The sequence below is a fragment of the Phoenix dactylifera genome, chromosome 2 (assembly GCF_051530095.1).
Source record: "Phoenix dactylifera cultivar Ajwa chromosome 2, Ajwa_hap1_PhDact_Kaust_v1.1, whole genome shotgun sequence".
NCBI lineage: Eukaryota > Viridiplantae > Streptophyta > Magnoliopsida > Arecales > Arecaceae > Phoenix > Phoenix dactylifera.
In genome coordinates this window covers 7,468,795-7,493,742 of record NC_143191.1, presented here as the reverse complement: position 1 = coordinate 7,493,742, position 24,948 = coordinate 7,468,795, and the positions used below count along the sequence as shown (strand labels likewise).

Below are 24,948 nucleotides of genomic sequence, written 5' to 3'. Positions count from 1 at the left end.
GATCACCAAACATGAAAGAAAATTATATTACATTTGACAAACATTTTACAACACACGTAAAAAAAATGCTCAAAAGAATCATTCATTGCTTTTGGAGCTACGTCCAGCACCAATGGGAACGTAACAATGCCCCCAGTTGCCTACAAAATTGAATGAGTTGAAAAACCACATTCATCCAAGACCCATAACAAACCGATGAAGTGCGTAGATGACAGGTTCCGCTTGAGATGCAGAGTAAAGAATGATTGTGTAAAGCATAACACTATCAGTATTTGTTCATAACATGCTCAATGTGCTATAATCCCAAAAATTGGGACAAGCGATCTGAAATATTAGCTATTACAAACCCAGCAAATACCTGCAGATACAAATATAGGACAAAAAGAATGGATTAACAAATAAACATGCTGCAAATCTGAAACTTGAACAAGCTAAGCTGTGAAAATGTTCTATTCATATACAGCATATATACTTTTGTGCGCACACTTGCAGCTCATGGTGCAAAATGTAAAGCAAGATTCTCTTTGGCTGTAAATATTAAGAAGAAAGAAGTAAAGGAAAAAAGGGAAAAAAAGAAAAGAAGGAAAGAAAAAGCAAAAAAAAAGAATGAAAGGAAAGGAGGGGAGAAAAAAAGAAAACAAAAGGAAAGGCAGAAAAAAAAGGAAAGAAAGAAAAGAAGGGAGAAGAAAAAGAAAGGAAAGAAAGGAAGAAGGAAGAAGGAAAAGAAAGGGAGGAGGAAGAAAAAGAAGAAAGAAAGAAACAATGAAGGAAAGAAAAGAAAGAAGAAAAAATAAACAAAGAGAAGAAATAGAGCAAAGAAGAACGGCAAAGAGACAGAGGATACCTATCGGAATCCTCAACCAGAATGGCCTCTAGGATGGGGCGAGATAGCACAGTTCCTTGGAGAAACCGGGGCACCCTCATCCCACGAGATTTAAAACCTTGACTAGAATATAATTTCAAATAAAACAATTTGAATGTGGCAGAAAGAATATATATTTTTCAGAATGCACTCATCAAAATTTAAAGCAGATTCCGTGGGCTACACAAATTAAATTTTCATCCAAGTTGAAAATTTAGAGTCGACAATAAAGTTTCAAACAAGAAATTGAACATATCATTTCATTAACAATCATGCATTTTTTGCCTATGATTCTTATGACCCTCACCCCTAAGCGAAGAAAGGGTGAAGCTTGCATTTTCAATATTAACCTGACAGCAGCAAGGGTGAAGCTTGCATCTGATGGTAGGAGATGCAGCAAAGAGTGTTTTCCTTGATAGCACGAGATGAACACTAGCAAATGACAATTTGTGCATATGAAGGTATAATCTATATAGTAATAGTATCTACAGTTAAGTAATTCCCAATAAATGTCAATCATATTCATTTTATAATAAACAATATATGTACCTCCATTGCTTAAGCAGTAACACAAGGCAAGCTGCTTGGACATCTAGATAAAATAATAAAGTCTAAATTAAAGCATACATATAGTCACGCTAAAAACCACCATATTGAATTACCTGAGCTGACCCGAGAATATAGACTGCTGAATAGTGCCGACCATGAATGACCATATCAGCAACCATGGCAAGTGGTATAGTGAGGGACATGCCTAAGGTGGCCACCAGGGGCGTAGTCCAAACAACACATAATGCCCTACATAAAGATCATCCTTCATCAAATGAACAAATCTATGTAATATACATAAAGTTCAGGGATGTCTCGCACATACCAGAAATAGTCCGAGAGTACACTTCCAACAAAGCCATTAGCAAGAACAACTTCTTCCATTTTAGCTGAATGAGGTATCGTGAACTTGGGTTCAATCCCCAATGCAGTCAATGGCCACACTATAAAGAAAACAAAAGAAAAATAATACATTTACAAGAGTATGCAACAAAGCTAACGACAGATGGTTCAGTGGTTGCACTATGTTCAGAAAGGATAGCGATATATCACTCCAATCAGAGAGAAAAAAAATAGGACAATAGATTGATGATATTGGAGAGCTTGAATCCTCTTCATTTATCATTAAACAACAATTTTATCATGAGAAGCATCCAGATGGGGGCCTAATTTAAGATATATTCATGATCATTTTGCATTAGATCCTAGGCCTGTTGCATTTCAAAAATAAAGGGCCTGCCTGGTTGCCAGTAATAGGAGTTTTCATCTAGCTGGGGTTGCATGCTGCTATAGTAACAGCAACTTTAGTCATATTCTGATGTTCGTTTGCATATGTCACTAGTTAATGTATTTCAAAATATGACATTTGGGTGATTGTATCTGCTCATATAAAATACATATTTCATGTAAGTTAAGTGTGAGTACTGCAGCCTTAGTAACTACAACTAATTTATGACCATTCTAAACAGAGGGCAGGTTACTGTAAATGAGGAGTTGTTGGTAATTTACATGGTCCCTGCCAAATTTTAGTTAGTCAAGCACAGGAAAACTCATTTTACCTAGTGCAACCATGCCACCAGTTACTTGCGATCAAACAGGTTCAAAGGCCAGTATATTTTCATAAGAACGGGAGAGGACTAATGCATTAGCAGAACTGCCATAAGATGATGATCTTGGTACTTTATGATGCCAATACTACTAGCAATTCTATAGATTGTATCATGTACATATATTAGTTTTTGATATTCAGGCAACTCAAAGGAGTTTGAAGTAAGTAATGCGCTCTATTATCTTTTTCCACTTGTTTAATCCTCCCAAAGGATGCCCCATGGTTCTTTTCCCGTCTACAAGTACTAGGTATTGTTGAGCAAATGTAGTAACTGTAATGAATGCAACATTTCGACAACTCATAGATCAATTAATTTGCAGGGTGCTTTTGCGATCTTACTATAGCACATGTTGTTGTTAACCACCACCAAATGACATGTTTCTATCTATCATCCCTGTGAATACTGGGGTGCATCTTCTCTTTTTCCGCTTTTTTTCTTTTTGGTGTGGGTGTGGATTTTTTTCCTCATTTTTTCTTTTTTGGGTGGTTGGGGGTGGATTTGCAGGTGGTGCTTGCAGGATTGGTTGTTTATGACTAACATGATAGTTGAGCCTTACCAAGCCACCATAGAGCTACAAGTGTAAAGAGTCCAACATATCCAAACAGCTTTTGAACATCGATTCCTTGTCCTTCCTCTCCTGCAAACTTTTTGAGCAGAACTGCAAAAATAATGTTCCTGAGATTAGTGGTAGCCCAATAATCCATTTAACCGATTAGCGATTAGAAGAATGCAAAGGATAATATCCAACCAGTAAATAGACCATATGTCAAAGCTGAAAGAAGCCCAAAAAGATCCCCTACAAGAGACCTTTGCCCATTCCTGCGCATCATAGAATGCTGAAGCTCAAAGTTTGCCCATTACAAACATAAAGCTAAGAAATTCTTTGGACATGAAAATGACTAAACTAAAATATTATAGAAGTTGTAGAAAGCATATTCACAACTAGCTTAGCTTAAGTTCATTTAATATAAATTCAAGAAAGCACTCTCAGCAAAAGAAAAAATAAACAAATGAATCCTTTAAAAAAGCATGGCAGAAAACTTTTCATCCCAAAGTAAACCAACCACATATAACACGCATATAGAAGAGCTTACCCAGAGGAGATCAACTGTGACTCATCCGCTGCCCACGTCTTACCCAGAGTTGTCATAGCAACACCGGCCATACTAACAAAAACAGCAACTACTTTTGCTATGTTTAGGGAATCTTGGCCCAGAATTACACCGATGAAAAGAGTAAAGAGTCCTGAAGTTGAAGATAGTACAGTAGTACTTGCAACACTAGTTCGTGCAAGTGCTGCATTTGACAAATACTGTATTCATCCAACATGAGAAATATTTTAGTATCTGTTGCTAGTTTAATAAGTAGATTTATGAGTAAAACTCATTCATTCATCAAAAAGAATAAATTGTTGAAATAAGAAGATAAATGAGAAAAATAGATAAGAATCTTTCAAGCAGAAATTTGATAAAGTATTTTATTATTTCAATAAAGGAAGCGGCAAACATTTTTCAAATATATCAAAAGATAAAAATAAATAAAACAAAATAAAAATAAACTAACAAACATTCATCTTTTCACTTACATCAAAACTAAGTTTTACAAATCTAGCAGGGAAAAAAAGAGACAGGATAGGGTTATAATCAACAATTCCTTACACCAGCCCAAAACATAAATAAAAACAACATATGGTAACAAAATAAATACTGCAATGATAGTAAAATCTTACCTCTGTGACAAACCAAAGAGGGGCAAGATAGCATGCATACATTGCAATTTCCCTAGTGGTTAACGTTCTATTCTCTTTCAGCACCTCAACTTCAACTTCAACTTCATCAAGTTTGACAATTAATGGATTTTCCTCTTCTTGTACGGAATGTTCTAGTTCACTGTCTTTCTTAGTTAAAGGGGCTTGTGATTCCATTTCCAAGATTTTCTGCATCCCACCAATTTTAAGAGAAGAATCCAGTCCAGATGGAGACTTGATGATGATTTCTGAAATTCTACCTCTTTTAGAAGAATGCCTTTTCAAAAAATTACATAACCAATCTTTGATAAATGCTATTGGTAAATAAACAACCATGAGAGAGGCCCCCAAATAAGTAACTGCGAATGGCTGTTTGTAGTCTGTGAATATGCCCTGCAGGACAGTGGTAAGGATATTCAGAATTTACAAATTAAAAGCAATTATGCTACAGATATCCAAAAGTCAACGAATCAGCTCAAAGAGTAGACCAGCCTTACAAGCCAAATATAGCCCAAAAGAAGTTAGTTTCTGCGTTCTTATCAGGTTGAATTTTCAGGAAGGGGTTTAATTCCACATGATTTCATCAAAAAACCAACACAACATACTAGGTTATCTTTCAATAACCCCCCTTGAATCATTTAGCTTTCCAACTAGCTACAAATGTACCAAAGTCCCATTAATCATTTAAAAATAATTGTTAACGGGCCACCAAGATACATCGTGAACAAAACATAGAAATAATTCCTTTTATATAAATAAAAAAAGCTTGTTGTTTAAGGCCTTAAGCCATTATGACTAAATTAATTGAAGAAATGTAACTAAGTTGATCCTAGGATATGCTTCTTCCAACAAGTATCTAATTGACTGGATCACCTTGACAGCTTACACTTTCCATGGAATTAGTTCCTCATTGATGCCATGCTACTAACAACCATTTATGATGTTTGACATCATTTGACAATTGAGTGATTCATGCTTCATATAAAGTGAATAACAAGATGCAATAAAAATGTAATTCTCAACCATATAGAGAGGAACAAACTTAGGCCACATACATGTTCACCAATATCCAATTCAAAAATAGACCAAAGAAATGGGGAAGGTTTAAGAAGTTACGGCATAAAAATGATGAAGAACTAGCTCCCACTATGGAGCACTAAGTACCTACTATAGAGTATGGCTTTCGCTGTTTGAACTTTTGAACAACCTTTCTAACCAAACTTCTAATATTGCTACTGCTAACTAATAATACCAACATCGCATGATTTCCATATTGCTACTTACTATACCTTTGATTTTGTTTTCTTAAACACAAATTTTGCATCCACTTAGTAAAAAGGAAACCAACAAAAAGTATTCTACTGAAGTCGCAATCTCGGTTATAAATCCCATACAGGTACCATGTCGGTGTTGTGTCAATACACCTGATACCGAATCTAGTTCGGCATACTGAATCCCCATGCTGAGTCTCGGTTTGGTATCGATACGATAAAGTATGTCCACTTTGGGGGGATATGCACTGGTACAGTGAACCTTGATTTTACTTGATATTAATATATTATATTTCATATTATCCATAAAGATGCTCCATGGTCCCTTCAAAACCTTTCATTAGCACTTCCAGTCACTCCCCCACCCACTCTCAATTCTGGGAACTAAGGTTGAGCCTAGCATCCTTAAGCTCCTTAGCATGCCAACTGTTGATATTAAAATCTTGATTCCTTGTGTAGAAAACCAAGGATCTTGGAATTCATTTCCTGATTTAAGCTTTCATAAAGCTAGACAACACTTCCTTCTCATAGAAGGGTGGACTCCCAACCACCAGTGAAGTCAGAGGTCTACATTCCAGCAATTCTTGGTCAAAGGTCTGCATTCCAGAAATTCCTGGGCAAATGTCTTTGACCCTTATTTTAAATATAAGAACTGGATTCCAATCCACCTCTATTGGACCTCCAAATTTTAGACCAACAAGCCATCTACTTAACCCAAAAAAATCACTTGTTCCCTGTAATTCATAGCTTATACATCTACTTCTCCTCCTTACCTTTTTCTTCTCCCATAGCCAGTACTCAGTTCCGCTTAGATTCTAGCCCAAGATCCCACTGCAGTCTTAGCAGTAAGAAGATTCTATTCAGGGTGTTGAACCTGTTTTTGAATCTCTCAAGAAAATCACTCCAGTACTTGCTTCCTAAGCAGTTTCTCTCTCCCACTCAGAGAGAGAGAGAGAGAGAGAGTTGCTTATCCACACCTACACAACTGCACCGAAGTCCTCTTCTGTGCCTCAGGTAGCTAAGCTTCCATCCAACATTTGCCAATGGACATGTTGCAATCTCATTTTTATCCTTCAAGCATTATTCTCATCATAACATCGTTTAAATAACTGTTTACTGGCAATAACTCATAAAAACCATGATGACTCATTCCATCAACCCTTCTAAATTCCAATTGATAATTGACTCCATGTTGGATAATGATTTTTCATCTGTAAGAACAGGCCTTGAATGGTCCGTATTGGACTGAAGTCGGCAGGCCCAACCGACTTCAGCCCATGGTTTGAGGAGAAGCCAGAACAGAGGATTGCGAACGCGATCCTTTGCTCCATCTTTCTTGGCGTGATAGGGGCCGGATCCGCGGCAGCTCCGCAGTAGCTCCACGGCTGCCGATCACGCTCAACCATCGTGAGAATCACGACAGTGAACGAGCCATGACCCCTTCGAAAACCCTCCTATAAAACCCCCTCGACCCTCTAATCAATCCACCCCTAACGAGTTCTTCTTCTTTCCTCCCTCTAGCATCTGACATACCGCCGCAACCGAGCTTCGCCACCTCAGATCTCCTTCCTTTCTCTGGATTTTTCTTTGGTTGCCCCTGTTTTCCCTATTCCGAGATCCATCTTCCCATTGGGAGCTGTCGTCGTCGGGAGACCCTTCGGCTCCGCCACACCCTGATAAGTTCTCTTGCTTCCTCCTTGGCCGAAGGAGTTGCCACCTAAGGTAGCTAGGAGCTTTGCCCCTTTCATTTTTCCCCTCTCTATTCTCTTGACCGGCCGAACCATCGTGGCACTCACCTCCGGCTGCGCCACCGCACCACCAAGAGCCGCTGGCCAGGCCACTGCAAGGCCATCGACCACCCCTTCCAGCCTCTCCTCCCTCTTTCCCCCTTCCTCCTTGTTTTGTTAGTCAACGGGATGAAGAACCCTATTGGGCCGTGTTTATTCATTTTGGGCTCTGTTCATCCATTGTTGGTCGTGTCCATTTTGGACCGTGTTCATCCCCATTTGGGCCAAGAGAAAAGAAAATAGTCCCCGACTCTCCTTAATCGAGTAGATCTAAATCTTTTCCCTAATAGTTGACCCGAACCACTTGGACCGAGCCCGTGATCAGGAATAGACCAAGACTTGGATCGAGTCTCTCTCTAAGCCTCTTTCTGTCGCTAAACAAGACCTAGAGTTATTAGTTCAAAGCCCTACCTTTCTTGTTGCTCGGATCCAAGTTGACCCCTGAGTGGACGCCCAGCACCACCTTGATACCCAGGCGGTAGACTGGCCATTACTTCAACCTCAGCTAGATTTGACTATTTTTTTATCTTCACCATTGAATCCTCTTTGCTCGGACCGACCTGGGCAGTTGGGCATAATCATCTGACCAAACTGATCTAGGGACATGAGGTCATTCTCCAGTAGTGTTTAATTTTGACTTCTGAAATGATGTTAAAATTAATAATATTTTAATGATATTAAATAGGTGCACCTGATTCGTTTATTTGAAGTGGGATTTAAAGCGAGAAGAGATAAGTGACCTAATGCTTCAAAGTGTGTTTTTCAAATTACTTGGTAAAATAATTATTAGCTGATTAAATTATGATATCTGTTTTGTACTAGTTAAACGGGTCAGGCATGTTAATGTTATGATAATAATCATTTTAAAATTATGTTATATGTTATGAAATCTAGAAAATACGACCGGACAAATTATGAAAAATCTGTTTTGTATGTATGCATTCTCAGCATGGCTATAATCTGGCCTGCCAATAGAGATTATTTATTGGCCTTATCAACTTGTAATATGTGAGAAACTGATTTCAATACTATATCATTGGTGATTAAAATAGTGGTAAACATTGTGCCACCGATAGTTAATAATAGTGATTTTTGGAACTTTATGCAACCTATGCTATTGAACTACGTAGCCATAGCCTGATGTTGGATTTCTGATATTAGTTTATGAAAATAATAATAAATTTCAAAAGAGAAATATGCATTATTGATGATTTATTTCATAGTCAATATTTTGTGCTTTAATTAAATATTTGGCGTGCTTTAATTAAATATTTAGCATGCTTTGACCCCACTTGAGGTATTGTGTTGCTTACTAGGCTAGTGAAGCTCATTATCATGTTTTTTCTATTTTTCAAATCCAGATGCATAATCGCACGGGACTGGAAAATGCGTTAGATCTTCTGAAGATATGTTCAATTGATGGCATTTTAGTCAGATTAGTTAGAGTATTTAATTTGATTTATGTTAATAGTTAGTATATATTGGCTTATGGCATTTTGAAACTATTGTAAGAACTATTTAATTAAGTTATTGATTAAATAAATTTTCAGAAATTATTATTGTTTTGATATAATTTGTAGCCTTACATCTGTATGGTCCGTCGTACAAATATGCCGCATCTATTACGCCCCGGGTTCAAGGCGTGACATCATCTTTATAATTTTGTTCCTGTCCTTAGCAACTTCATGAAGTTCTCCAGATTTTTTTTTTTTACTTTTATTCTGCCATAGAAGAGGCATAGAATTCCAAGTTATGAAATTTCACAGAGTTCTTAACCGAAAATATAGAAAGTCCAAATTTTTAACTTTATCTAAACCACACTCTGTCCCTTACAAAAAAAAAAAAAAACCTTTGGATGACATCTCCACCAATTCAGACCAACAAAATTAGGTACTCACAAAAAGAGCAAAAAAACTAAATTTTTTGAAAAGGGTTTCCATAAAAGCCCACAATTCAAAGCACGAAAGACATGCAACAATAGATAGCAAACAAATTGAAATAAAAAGATAAAACACACCAAAAAAAAATGAAATTTTTGGAAAGGGATCCCGACCTGCGTCACTTCCGCGGAGGTGACCCATATAATAACAACCGCCCCGATGAGAAGCAACCCAGCGTTGTACCTCCAACCCATACCTCTTTCTCCTCCTCCGATCCAGCAACACACAAGAAGAAGAAGAAGAAGAAGAAACAATCCAAACCCGAGCTCCTCTCGAGGAACGAAGAAGCTCAAAGGTCACGAAGATCTAGGCGCCGGCCAGTCAACGCCAATCCACACCAAGCCTCCTCGCCTACGAGAATCCCGCGATCCGGCCCCGCCAGGCCCCATTGCGAACGGCGAAAGCTCAGCTATCGAGAGGCAGAGATGGAATTGCGTCGGTTCCCTTCTTCCTCTCGTTTGGAGCCCCTCTTTTCTTCTCCTTTTCTTTGTCGGCAGGAGAAGACCGAAGAGAGGAGGCGGAGTCGGTAACCGGATCCGAAAGCAAGGCGAAGCTAGAATACCGGTTCGGATTTTATGGCGGCATCTGAAAAAATAGCGGTTGTTTCGTTAATGTCAGATCTGGGACAAAATCTTTCTTCGCTTCGCCCCCTCTTATTAGTCTCTTCTTCTACTTGGAATTTTTAGGTGGTGGGGTTGAGGCGTCATAAAACGAAAGGAGAATGCGTACATTCATTATTAGACCGGCCCGGTCAAAGAGTTGGCACCTTTCCTTCATTCTTCTTTACCAATTTAAAGACATTTTTAACCGTAGCTTACCTTTCATGTGACAAAAATAAATAAATACATAAATTGCAAATAGAAAGAGTTAATGGAGCCAATCCGATGATCCTGATGAATTCTATCACATGGAACGTCCTACTATTTTAAGGGACACTCAAACTTGTTGCTTGGACTGCATGCTTATGCTTCAAGAACAATTCTTGGTTCAATTTGTATGCACAAAAAGTTGTCTCCTATCACGAGTTGAAATGAGATTGTTATGAATCACAAAATTAGGGTTGATACATTGGATTGTTAAACATAACATTGCCAAGATGGATCTAAATTATTTTTTTATATGTGCATGATGGGAACCCTGAAGCATTTGCCATACTTTGAAGACACTTAGGAGATAACGTGGTGCTAACTTAGCGTCAACTCAAACAAATAATATGAAAAATCAGAATAGAGAGTCGGAATTATTCATTATAAGAGAAATTCGTGACACAAGAGCATGCAAACAAAAAACTATTTCTATTTTTCTCAAGCTTAGTCTGGCAAATGGAAACATACATAAACATTTGAGAAAAACATAAAACAATATTTTAATTTATTTCTTTCTTTTCTTTTCCCCTTAAAATTCTATCTTAGTCTTTTTAGTACGATCATACTAAAACTTAAAGAGAGGAGACAATCTGAGAAAATGAAAGAACAAGTTCAACAAGAAATTTGGCAATTGCCTTTTTTGTAAATTTTTGTTAAAATAAATTGAATCAAAGATATTTCAAGGAGAAATATAAAAAATTGCCTGCTTCCGAGGATGATATTATCTAAGATGTTAATAGCTAGTTTGAGAATGGCCAAGCAGAAGGCTCTTTGACTTTACCTACTTGTTCGTTGAGATGCTTGATGTATATCATTTTAATATGCGATTTATCAATTTCATCATAAAAATTTGTATCCAAACAAAAGAATCAAAATTTGTCTTTTTTACTGTAGAATAGAAATAGGTTTAACCAGACCGATATTAGTTTGTCATTTTTTGGTAGGTTAACCGAAACCATCTTTGAAAATTTGCCTGCTTGTCTGGTACTGCCCAATTGATTCTTTCAATAAGGGGATAGGACCTCTCTCTGTTATCATAATATTGTTTCTTTATGGTCAAATAAAGCTTTTGGATGGCGATGTTTGGTCTCCTCCAACTACAGGGGAAGGTCCCCAGCCTCTATCTTTGCCAGCTAATTATTATGACATGCGGAGGGTGATGTTAAGATTGTGATGATGATGGATATAAAAGGGCAGGAAAGAGCCCCATTACTCACGCATCTGGGAAAGTAACCGGCAAACATACCATCCAATAATTCTTCGGGATTGTTACTACCAAGCAGATAGTAACAACATTCTCAATCAGTTTGGAAAAAGACACAAGAGAGAATGGAGAGCATCCCTACCAAAGAATATTATGAATCAGACAATGGATTTTATACTCGCTATCACCACCTGGTGAGTTTGGTTAGAACGGCAACGGTGTTCTGGTTCCAGGCATACTCCTATCAGAAAATCATGAAACAGTTTTTTTTTTTTTTTTTGCTAAAACGGATGATTCATATAATTCTAGTATGAATACATCTAATAAAATCGGAAAACAACAAGTTCCGGAGTGATTAGTTATATAAAAGGTCATTCAATCTGCAGCTCCGTTAGTTTCTCTAAACACGTGCTTGGATAGTATCCTTCAAAACAGACCAAAGTGACCGAAAGGTGGAGCTCATCAAAGCAAAATGCAGTGAATAGAAAGTTCAATTGGAGAACAGAGGTTTCTCCTCTATAGTAAATTGCTTCAAGATGTAGTCATGCACTACCCCACCTTGTTGAGGTAGGTCCCCATAGTTCTCATAAATAAAGAGCTCAAAGCTCCTGCATATTAAATCCGATCTAATAAATAATAACGAGGGAATACCTACGTTTTCATTAAGAAAAAAAAAATAACCCTTCAGAATTCTTTGTCCATTACTAGGATGATACAACCAATAACTTTGAGCTTGAATAGCTTTTAGCACTTCATGGAACAAAGCCCATGTTCTTTGAAAGGATCCAATTGGACCCAACACACCAAGCAAGTGTTCACGTATAGGTTAAAAACTGATGGATATGAGCTAGCTCATATGATTGACCAGAGCCCACTCTGTCTTGCATAATTATGGACCCAATCTCCTGTATGATGGATCTAAAAGTAGAAGCACAGCACCTCTGCCAATTGGTGTCATAGGCAATTGAAAACATGTTAATTTCATTAGATTTAGGTTACCTGAAAAGGGTTATATTTACTTTGGGTTCTATATTTTATGGATGAAACTCCATTCTCTATATTTTAGGGATGAAACTACATTAATTAAGTGCATAAATGAGCTAATAAAAGAAGTTTCCAACTAAGACAGTAAGATGGTACTAAAAAAATTCACCTATGACTTGTAGTACAAATTGGCCTAAAAGCCTAAGCATAAAATTGTATATACTTGGGTGTGGAAATGTTTTGGGCTGCCTCTTTTATGCACAAAAAAAGTTAATTAGACCCACAAGATGCTGATTTGGTAATTTAATAATCAACTAACCCTCTAGTACTGAAACAAAATCCATGAGTTGCACCAACTCCCTTTTGCCACATGGCAAGAGAACTATCTCTAAGCACATAAGAAGAGCCCCATGGCATTAGTCCTTGAGTAAAAGGCCCATGCCCTGACATTGCTTGCTGTTCTTATCAAGATCAGATTAATTAAAAATTGGTAACAAGATAACTCACTGAATTCTTGTCTCAAGTCCTTAAAGGGCATTTTTATTACTGTAGGCATCCCATCTTGTTCCATTCGTGGTTAATGTTAATAGCTTCAGGATATCTGCTTGTGTTTCTAACATGATACAATTAGCTTCTTTACACCATTATATAACATAAAACTCTTATTGTGTTATGCTATTCCAAAAATCCTTGCACCCTGCTGAAGATAGGCCAATGAAGAAGCAAAGGGCTTACTATTCCTATTCTATTCTCATAAATTACCATGCCGCCACTTTGTAATACCAAGTCCATCCATTTGTACGAGGAAAAAAAATCATGACATTAAATTACCATTACACAGAATCTAGGATGAGTTATGACACCGATAGGTAACGGTTCAGAGACCCAGCAGCTTCAGAAATATCCCAGTCTGATTCTGACCTCGGCATACTAAAATGATTGCCATTATTTGTATTAAACCAATGGTGATTCATATAAGCTAAATCTTCTAATCGGTAAATGGGCTAAAGAAACATTTTTCATTTAATTTGTGGATAAAACCCAACACAAAATATTGCACTTCAAAAGTTGTGGGATGCTTCCGATAGGCTTTACACTTTGCAGGCATCATTGGGAGGTATTGCAGGATGCAGAGTTTTGTGTCGATAATGGCTTTCCAACTCCTCTTTTCTCTTTTCCTTGGAAAAGCGACTCTTTTCTCGTTACCTGTTCGAGCAGTTCATATTCTTCTAGAGGCAAGTGAAAGGTGGATAATCTTGGATAATGAAGCCATTGATCTGCACATCAAGTAATTTTGCAGGGCTGCAACATCAACAATATCAATTGTGGATTTTGGTTTGCAAATGGAGATATGGTTAAAATTTTTGCCCACTGAAACCTTTGTTTTTTTTTTTTTTGGGGTGGGGGGGGGGTTGGACTGCTGGAGAGAGTAAGAAGATCAGACAAGCTCTAACCAAAGAGTGATGAATGCGATAATAGAAAATGTTTTTGTTTTATAATTAGAAGGATTAATATAGACATACACACACACCATTGGTGGTCAATCGAAATACAGCCCCACAAACATCAAGTCATTCTCTAATTTACAAGCTGACACATTATGAGACATTTGTCTAGTGTTTATCTTAATCTATGAAGGAAATAATAAGGCAAATTCTATGGTTCCTATAACACAAATTCTGCGTTCCCTCAAATGATTTATTCCATCCTCATGTTTCTTTAAGATTAATTTTGATAGCAGTATTTTAAATAAATATGATTTTGGTGGGACTAACTTTGTTATCAGAAGTACAAGCGGTGCGCTAGTGGTAGCAAGTGTTGTAAGAGTTTTTGAGACAATATTTCAATGGCTAAGTTGCATGCGATGAAGCATCTGAAGGCAACCCACATTATTTTTGAAGGTGACTCGTTGATCGTAATTTGGTGGTTGTCAAATCTGTAAATTACTAAAACTAACATTCCATCCATTGGTACTGGATTGTTAGAATAATAGCTTCTACTCTACTTTTTTATGAGGGGATAAATATTTATAGAGAAGCTAATAGTGCTGCTGATTGAATGGCGACATATGTGGTTAATCATACTAAAACAATTTTGTGAACTCCTTTCTTATATCATTAAAAATCTTTTTTGTTGCATTATAGTATAAATGTTGTTAACTTTCAAAAGTAGTTTTTTATTATTGGTATTTTATTGTAAATATTGCTATAAATTTGTATTCTAGCGATATAATTTGAAGCACCGAAAATTGAAACTGCTATTATGGCATTTAATTAATATGCTAGTAATAATATTATTTGTGGTATTTTGGAAGATTGTCGCTAAATCTTAAATTGTTTATTTTTATACAAAGCTTGGATTTGGTCATAATGAGGCCATCAAATATATTATCATATATATTATGGTGGTAATCGAATTTCTCATGGTTGGAATCTTTTGTGGTGAAAATTTTTACAACTAGTTAATATATTTTCTTAGCATTACTCTATATAGATCACTAGTTCGATCAAGCTTGTATTAAAATATTAAAAATTATTAAAGATAAAAGTATAATATAAGAATATTAATATTTTTCATCAAAAATTATTATTATTATTTTATCATAGCATAAATAAAAATAATCATAAATTAGATATTCTTAAAGAGTTTGTAATATATATGAATATAGTGACACACAAAATTATTTTTTAAATATTTTTAACAACAAAACTTTGAAAATAACATAAAGAATAAAATAAAGTAGGTTTGTTTTTGTTTTTGTAAAAATATTTTTTTTAAAAAATAATGATTAAAATATGAAATATTAAAATGTATATTGAATAATTATTTAATGATATTAATATATATTTATAAGTTAAATAAATAATATAAATTGTAGCTTGGTGGATTAGAGCTTGCTATTCAAACATGGGACATTGGTTTGAGTTTCAGATTATATTGTTTATTTTTGAGAAATTTATTATTGGCATTTATAAAATACATGGACTGAAATGTTAAGGGTATTTATTTGTGCCACTTAATTAGAAATTTTTATCGACAATTTTTTGAAAATACCAACAATTAATTTTGGATACTATCTTAAGACGGTACATAAGAAAATACCCTAAAAATAATAGTAGCGATATTTGCTCTTTTTTAAAAAATATTGTTAATAATTAATTTTGTTGTAGTGTATGATATCATTTTTTTAAAAAAATAAGGCACATGTTTTTACTAGGGGTGAAAGTGGATTGGATAATATCTATCCAAATCCCTTTTTATAATCAAATATATTTGGATATTGAAAGAAATTTGAGCATCCAATTATATCTGTATTTGTATTCATGTAAAAAAAAATGAGATATGAATATGGATAGACAACTATTCGATCTGTATCCGGATATCAGATTCCATTTATAACCCTATTCAATTTTATATAGTACTCATAAACTTTTAAGAAAAAATAAATAATCATATTAACATACTATTAATCTAGTTTTCATCCATTTAGTAATATTTTTAATTTTGTGGTCATAAAATTTAATTATCTGATTTATATCTATATTTCTATTTGTATTTTTGGTATTCGATTTGTAATAAATATGAATACAAATTTTTACATTTGACTAATATTTATTTTTGTATTATCAAATAACATAAATATAAATATAAATATATTAGTATCCGATTCAAGTTTAATTTTAATTTTAATTTTTGTATGTCGTGATCCCAGCCACAGATTTTTTGGAACCTACTTGACATGATGGGTCCTCCACAAATTGCTTGCGACCCTGTGTGATTGGTCTTGTCGTTGCCCTGACTCCAAACCTTCCAAGGAGTCACCATGGACCATATTGGAGGGGGCATCCCCATGATTTACCATTTGACGAGAAATGGATGAGTGGGTAAAGGCTACCACCTCTTTTCAATAGATCACTTGGGTGCTATATTGTGTGTAACTTTTGGCTTTTTTTTGGTGTGTGTGTGTGTGTGTGTGGTGGGGGGGCACTACGAGACAACCCATCTCCATCCTTTATCTCCTTTACGTGAGCTCTGAATAATGTAGTAAATAATCAATTTATTTCAAAAAAATTAAGCTGGTAGAAAAAAGATCAACAATATATATTAAACTGAACAACAACAAAAGAAAAAAACAAAACTCGGCAGACAAGCTCTATAATGAATTCGAGTTTGCATCTTAATGCATTTGCTTAAATGCAATGTCACTAGGTACAATACGGTCAAAGTACATGTGTTACTGAAATGATCTCCTCTTCTTTTTTTTTTTTTTGCTGCCAAGGCCAAGTTCTAAACATTTATTAATAAATTTGAATATGAAACCTGGCACGCTTGCTACCATTTTGCACCAGAGACTTGGAAAAAGTATTGAAAGACGACCATACTTGATTTGACTTAACATTTTAATTTGCCTAACGTCGTACGAAAATGATCATCGCAAAGGTATAGTTGTTTGCCCCAAAACCCGAGAAAGGCACAGGTGCAAGCCTTTTTCTTTTTTCCCTCTCTCTCTCTCTCTTCCTCTCTGAGATAGCCATGGAGGGGGAAGTCCTGTACCTATAGAAGAACAGATGCTTTAATTGGAGAGCTAAATGTTTGAGACTCTTTTTTTTGGTACAAAAATGTTTGAGACTCTCGCAAATGAGCTTTTTAACAGCATTCATATCCCTTCTGATGCTACAGAACACCAGTAGATTACCTGTCCAACGTGGCAAGTGAGGATTTGTCTGGTTCATGCATCAAGCCAGTCATGGAGTCCTACGTAAGCACTAGAAGGAAGATTTGAAGTATGTGGCGCCTCTTAGAATTTTTGTTTGCCGTTTGGGACTGAACAGCTGCTCTACGTACAAGACTGGAAGACGCGTTTGGCGTCCAACCAAGTTGCTGCTGGGACACACGCTAGACTAACCCAAATGAACCAATAAGAAGGAGACACGTCATCAAACAGCATCTTAGCTGCCGGCGAAATGATACCACATGAGGCAATGACAAAAACAGCGTGAAACTGGTACCCCCCCCCCCCCAAAAAAAAAAAAGAAAAAAGAAAAAAAAAAAGCATGAAGCCAGTAAGATGCAATGCATGCGATGCAGAACACCAACTTGCTAGAAACGTCCGAAATGTAACATCCAGCCGAACAGTTTCTACGTAGGATGTCACCCAAATGCCTCATAAAGGTGTTCGGAGTTGTCCTAAATGCAGCAGATCCTGATAAAACAACAAAACTCTTGCCCCTCTTCTTTCCCTCACGCAAACCAGCCACCACACCAAAGAAGAGAGAGAGAGAGAGAGAGAGAGAGAGAGAGAGAGACGGACAGAAGAGAGAGAAGAGAGAGAAGAGAGAAGAGAGAAGAGAGCAGCGAGCCAGAGACTCCTATGTCTCCTCGTTTCACGTCCCATTAGGGAAGAGAAGGCCTTGAGCCCCTCTGCCACCCCCATCCCTCTCTATTAATAAACCACCCCTCCACCTCTCTCTCCCTCATTACCATTTACCATACGCCTTAATGCCCGTACATCAGGGGCAGAAGCGAGGAAGGAAAGAGAGAAGATAGAGAAAGGAGCACAGAAAGAAGAGAGACAGAGAGAGAAGTAAAGAAAGAAGAGAGAATGTGTGAGTGAGTGAGAGAGAGAGAGAGAGCATGGTAACAGTAGTATAAAGCAACCCCACTATCATCTCATGCTTTGGTTCCCCTCTCTTCTTTAATTTCCTTCTCCACTTCCTTATTCTAAGCCACCTATTGATGGCTTCTTCCACACCCACCAACACCAAAGACCTGGAGTCCAACCCCTCCTCCTCTTCTTCTCCTCCAACGCCGCCGCCGCCGCAGGCGACGTGGATTGCTACAAATAAGACAACGTACGTGCAGGCGGAGCCGTGGGCGTTCCGGGCGGTGGTCCAGAAGCTCACCGGCGTCCCCGAGGACTCCCCTCACAAGCTCCCCGTCAGTGGGACCCCTCGCAGTAGCCGGGCCCCAGCTCCTCCACCCCCGCCGGCGAGCTTGCTGAAGCGGCAGAAGCTCCAGGAAAGGCGACGGGCCCCAGCCAAGCTGGAGATCGAGCTGGGCCCTTCCTCGGCTCGCTGTAGTAAACCTCATCATCGCCACCTTTGGAGTAGTAAACCCGAGGTGGCGGCCGGCTTCTCTTCTCCGGTTTCTCCTATGGATCCCTTCTTCTTTAACGTCTTTTCTCCGAGTCCTACGACGCCGTCCCCTTCTTCGTTGAAGAAGGAGAAAGTGGAGGAGGAGGAGGAGGAGAGAGCGACAGTGGAGAAGGGCTTCTTCTACCTCCATCCTTCGCCGAGGAGTGGCGGAGAGCCGCCCAAGCTTTTGGCTTTGTTCCCCCTCCATTGCCACCGAGACTCTCCTCCTTAGAGATCTCTCTCTCTCTCTAAGTGGGTGTGTGTGTTACGCCCTGCGATCTTTTTCTTAGAGAAGTAGGAAAATGTAATTATAAGATTACTTTTATTATTACCTCTTTCTATGAGGAACTATGCGGGCGCTATGTTCTCTTTATGCGGTCATGTTCTCCTCTAAGATTAGCTATTATTAATGCTACTGCCTGAGCGTGTAGAGGCTACCATGTGTTTAGGCATTCTCTTGTTCTTCCTTTCTGTTGTATTAAGGAAAAGTAGAGGCATTTTGCTCTGCCATCCTTAATGTTTTGGTATAATTTTAGTTGTTGAAGTGGACTTTCAGAATTATTTATATGAGTATGGGCCGTACAGGATTCGGAGTTAAGGTAAAGCGAAACAAAAGTAATGAGAGGTAATAATGACCCAATAAAGAAAGATCCATTGATGGCTGCACATTACATCGAACGGGTCCCGGGTACTGGCCGGAAACATATTTTTTCGACCGAGAACAAAAGGTTAGGTATGGTATTCCTGCAGATCAGCATAGTGGTCACATCTTGCTCCCCGTTTCTTCCTGGGTTGACTTTGGTTAGTGTAGCTGGCGAGGGCCCCTTTGGCGTGGGTACCAAGAGGCCTTACGGAGCGAAATTTTTTTAAATATATATATCCTATCACATCTATTCTCCTATTAGGATCCATTTATTTCGTGACTTACAAAAATTAAAAAATAAAATATATGAATCCGTGAGGCCATCTGTCCGTATTCTTCTTTTGTTCCTTTCCCAGTCGTTTTTCTCTCTATTTTGAGGTTTTCCCCTCCGAATCTTTTCATTGTGAAGCCATCTATCCCCAAATATGGATAAATATTATATTTTAAAAATCGTAAAAAATTTGCATGGAGTTATGTGCAAAATTGTTGCTGAAAATATATTAAAAAAAACTTAAAGTATGTATTAGAGATCTATCGAGTATATATCACGTGGATATTTGTTATGTAATAGTCAACATGATATTTTGAAAATTATGCATCATTATTTTAAGATATATATCGATTTATTTGGACTGGGTTGGTATATATAAAAGAGGTTTAAAGTATATATTAGAAATTCATCGAGTGTGTATCACTTGGATATATACTTTATATTGGTGAATACGATATGTTAAAAATTGAATATCTATTTGTTTGGATGTATATCAATATTTTACCTTACGGTTTGTTTTAGGTCACTGTTGGGTATGCATCAAAGAAGTTTATAGTATGTATTAGAAATCCATCAAATATGTATCATCAGGTTATGTACTATGTAGCAGCAAATATAATGTTCTGAAAATTATATATCAATTTGCTTGAAGATGTGTACATGTTGTTGGATGATTAATTTTTTAAATGTATATCACCTGGCCAGTGAATACAGTTCATGACCATGGGAGGGAAGGGACTCCGTATTTTGAAGAAGGAGAAAAAGACTCAAGGAGGAAGAATGGATGGAGAGAGAATAATGACTTGAAGAAAAAGAAGAAAGAGATATGTCGCATGCAACACTTCACATATGCATATATTTTTTAAAGACAAGAGACATATAGGCTTTCTTGGTAGGAGAAGTTTTGTCTCGCTTTGATTCTTCAGTTTCTACTTTAAAATGAATGTAGTAGATACATAGCTAAAAGGAAGACAGCTTCACATGATCTCCTCTCGTGTGGGCACCATAGGATTTTTGTTCTAGGTGCGGAGGAGTTGCGTGCATGGTAGAAAGGACCAATCCCATCTCGCTTTGTGGCAGGTTATGGGTGCTTTTGTTCCTGATATTTAATAAGGTTGGTCCTCCTGGGAGGCTAAATCCAGCTCGGTTCAAGTTCAAACATGTAACTCATGCATCAGGCATGCGTATGAATACAGACCAGTGTATTTTTCATAGCTAGATACCAGGTAAAAAAAGATTTAGCAACTCGTGCCGATCTAATGTGATCATATATTATTTAAGACATGGATTTAGCTTTTATGAGACTAACTGGATCATAACTAGTCCGTTAGTTTACCTAGAATGTATAGTGTGCGTATGTGTGTGTGTATATATGTGTATTATTTTAAATAATTTATATTTGAGGTTGCCATTACTGGATAATTTTAAGTGGGTGCAGGAAATTAAATTTTTCAAAATAATGGTACTTGTTTAAGACTCAAACCTATTCTCAATCCCACCCAATACAAACATAATTCATATTTGATTCATTTTGGACTCCATCTCTATCCAATCCTATCCGACCTCCTAAGTTTTGGATGAGTAGAGCTCACTAAAATGCTGACTGGACTCCCTTCGCCTAAAAAGTCTAGGTCTAGCTCAGGATCTACATGCACCAAAAACAATCCAACAACACTTCTATGAACAAATTGCTCATCCAATCCATATAGGTCTAAACCCAAGTCCTTGCTCAAAAGGAGAGGGTTGGCAACTATCTAAACTAAATCTCAACCGTCAGAAGCTACATGTAAGTCAACGGGATGCTGCTACATTTACCTGATAATCTCTATAAAATAGAGGTGGCAATTTATGATCCGATCTATCAATCCGACACATGAACGACTCACTTTAAGTAGGTTTGAGTTTGATATAAATGGGTTTGGCTCATAAATGGGTCGATTCGTCTAGATTTGTTTATTAAATAGGTTGGTGTTGCGGGATTTTCACCCCGGCAACAGCCTTAGTCCCAACCGAGCCGAGCAGAAAGAGACCGCGTCCCCCACGAGGTATTGTCCGCTTTGGGCGCTCCGGTCCGCGCGTCCAGCGCTGACGGAGGGAGACGTTTCCGGCCCGCGCGTCCAGCGCTGACGGGGGGATTGCCCTCACGGTTTTGTCCCACAAAAGGGCCCTCGTGAGGAAAAGGCTTCGCCCTCCTCATTATAAGGCACGGAACCTTTCCGCTCTAGCCGATGTGGGACTAAATTCAAGGCCCCCTCCCCCCCCACAACATAGCCCCCCCAGTGGGAAGGTTCCGGCCAGGTTTTACCCCAACGGGCCCCCACAGTCCTGGAGGGTAGTCAATGGAGAGAGGAGGCTTGCCCTCCTTCTAGCGCCATCTGTTGCGGGATTTTCACCCCGGCAACAGCCTTAGTCCCAACCGAGCCGAGCAGAAAGAGACCGCGTCCCCCACGAGGTATTGTCCGCTTTGGGCGCTCCGGTCCGCGCGTCCAGCGCTGACGGAGGGAGACGTTTCCGGCCCGCACGTCCAGCGCTGACGGGGGGATTGCCCTCACGGTTTTGTCCCACAAAAGGGCCCTCGTAAAACAAGGCCCCCTCCCCCCCCACAACAGTTGGGTTTAGGTTTAAACCTTTAACCCGTTTAGCCCATTTTGACTAATTTAATAATTGGATCGGGTCATAACTTGACCTGTTAATCTATTTGAAATCTGCTAAACCCGCTTAATCTGTTAAATCTATTTGTCTCATTTAAAACCTAACTTGACCTATTTAATAAATAGATTATACACGTCGGATCGGGTTACCTATTTAAAACTGATCGGATTCAGTTTTAAAATTTTTAACCTATTTAATAAACAAATTTGATTTGGTTTGATTAATTTTTGATCCGAACTGTACCCGATCCAATTGTGCCAACCCTACTATAGAGCTGGTGCAAACCGGGTTTTTTAGTACCAAATACAGCAAATAGGTGGTTTATCATAGGCCAAAATGCCAACTTTGCTCCTGATGGTTCAGAAAACCATGATCTGACGAGGTACTTGGAGCAACCAACGAGGGCAGCCTATATTGGTGAGTCTGGATAGGTTCCTCATTAATAGAATGGGAAATATCATTTCCACTTACCTTTTAGCAATCCATATGGCACTCTTTTTCAAATCATGTGCCTTATGAAGATCCTTATCCCCACGGCCCAAAGAAAAAGTCTATTTAGATTCGAGCAGTGCAGACAAAAGAGCAGGATCTTGGTGAGAACATCTAGTAGAACTGGTTCTCAGTGAATGGGAACGCCTGCATGGCAGGAGCTTGGCTGAAAAAGTTGAGACAATGCAATAGTGGTCTCAAACGGTGGGTGCTTGATGAAAGGAAATCATGGATGAGAATAAAATCAAAATCATTTCACAGTTGGATAGATTAGATAAGTTGGAAGAAAAGATCGATCCCTCCGCAGAAGAACAACAAGCCAGACTTCTATAAGATCCTTGAAAGACATATACTCTAAGGAAGGAAGAGCTATATTGGAGGCAAAGGTCATGGATGCAGTTACCTACGTAAGGGGATAGAAATACAAATTATTTCATAAGGTCGAAGAGATGCAATTATATAGTCAATCCAATGCATGAAGGCATTGAATATGCACCCGAGAGGATATCTGCAAGAGGTTCTACTTGTTTTATATAGGACCGAAAATGAATGAAATCCATATCAAAAACTTTCATATCCATATACCTATCCATATTTTTCACTGAATAGAAATATGGATATTTGTTCCAAATGAATACGGTTACCAATCAAATATTATGCATAGCCATATTTATTCCGAACAGATATAGATTTAAGTTATATCTTGATACAGAACATAATTTATTATGCAAATCGTAGATGATATGCACAGTGACCAACCTGGTCAAGGACCCATATCATTGATTCAACCAAATTTAGATTAAAATAGTAAAATTAAAAATTATTCAAAATAAAAATATAATATAAAAATATTAATATTTTTGCATCAAATATTGTTATTATTTTTAATTATATTATAAATAAAAAAAATCATGAATTATCTTTTGTCTTCTCTTTGCAGGAGGCTCATCGCCTTCCTTCTATCTCAACCAGTCTGGTCCAGATTTCTTCATTCATCCTCATTGTTGGACTACTAGTTAAATTGCTCACCAGGCAAGTGCATGTCTCGTAAGAGAGATGTATATTAGGTTGGATATGTTATCAATGTCATTGGAAATGGCTGGTCAAATTATATCTCCGGGCAGTAACAGAGACATTGATAGCATAAGGAGTCTACAGTTGGCTTGCGATTCCACCATATATTGGGAACGCAAGCCCCATGAATATTATGGTGATCAAAGTTATTCTTTTAGGATCCGAATGCTCCACAGGCCTCAAGATCAACTTTTGAAAAAGCTCACCGATCAATATCAACGTAGAACAAGATAAAGTCGCTAACCTTGCCAACACGGTACACCATACCGGCTCGAACCGGACGATACTGGACGTACCATACCATACTGGTTCGGTATTGATATCCGGTACGGATGGTATACCAAGTGTACGGATAGCATACCAACATTCGGTACACCAAAAAAATCTCGTACTATATCATATCGATACTGTGCTAGTGTAGTACCAGTACAAGATCCGATACCAAGACAACGAACCTTGCTTGCCAGCTTGCTCAACCGTAATCTTGATAATTTTCCATTCTCCTACCTTAGTCTACTGAGTGATCGAAAGCTTGCAAGAAGAGACTGGTACCCTTGCTAGAGAAAACCGACAAGAGACTACTCTTAGAAGACCCGGATGTTGTCCTACGATGGTAGGCTAATAATTCTAAAATCTGTTCTTATTTTCCTGCTCTATTACCATATGCATCTCATTAGACTTCTCAATGGATTTGTAGAAGGATAGATCAAAGAAAATTTTCACTTCTATTTCTTTCAAAAATAAGAAAAATTATTTAAAAGAATAAAAAAACAGAAAAATCAATTTTTTTTCTGCATTGAATACGATATATTTGTTAAAAAAAAGAGAAAAAAATAAATATCAAACAGAGCCTTAGCTTTTCTCTTCCTTTGGTTTCTTTGTTGCTGGAAAGTTAAGATCAAGGAAGACAGCGTTTCTAGACTTCCAGGGGATATGAGGACGAGATGTTATAGCTTGAGATCACAAACTATCCATCCTGTTTCTTCTCCTGTGGTCAAAGCTCGCTTCATGTTAGCTTCATGTAAGCTGAAGGGCACAGCAAAAGAAATCCTGATTATAACATGAAAAGCTGCCATACGTGTGAAGCCTTCAGTATGTACACTATTACATAAAGATTTAATGAATCATTCAGCTGTAAGCATCCAAACAAAAAAATAATAATAATTTCTGCAATTGCAACCACATGCAATGAATGAACCAAACAGAACAGCAGTGGCTGCATATGCTCCATTCCATGATGCCATAGAATTTACTCACATTGCAATTCCAATCACAGGCAACCAAAAGCCTGTGAATGTAACGAGCCACTTCACATATATCAAAACAAATGAGACCAAAAGGAAGGTTGGATCACCTAAAAATAAAG

At 37.7% G+C, this 24,948-nt stretch overlaps 2 protein-coding genes across 2 annotated transcripts; one reads left to right on the top strand and one right to left on the bottom strand.

Annotated features, from left to right (window-relative positions):
• On the bottom strand, window positions 1–9,940 carry LOC103715896 (EamA-like transporter family). The gene is made up of 8 exons (XM_008803687.5): window positions 9,379–9,940; window positions 4,250–4,660; window positions 3,615–3,832; window positions 3,269–3,339; window positions 3,077–3,178; window positions 1,737–1,854; window positions 1,525–1,660; window positions 1–358 (listed from the first exon to the last, which is right to left on the bottom strand). The coding sequence occupies exons 1-8, from the start codon at window positions 9,457–9,459 to the stop codon at window positions 296–298; spliced, it is 1,200 nt and encodes a 399-aa protein (XP_008801909.3). The 5' UTR covers window positions 9,460–9,940; the 3' UTR covers window positions 1–295.
• Window positions 9,941–17,337: 7,397 nt separating this feature from the next.
• On the top strand, window positions 17,338–18,826 carry LOC103715897 (VQ motif-containing protein 11-like). The gene has a single exon (XM_008803688.5). The coding sequence runs from the start codon at window positions 18,056–18,058 to the stop codon at window positions 18,683–18,685; it is 630 nt and encodes a 209-aa protein (XP_008801910.3). The 5' UTR covers window positions 17,338–18,055; the 3' UTR covers window positions 18,686–18,826.
• The last annotated feature ends 6,122 nt before the right edge of the window (window positions 18,827–24,948 follow it).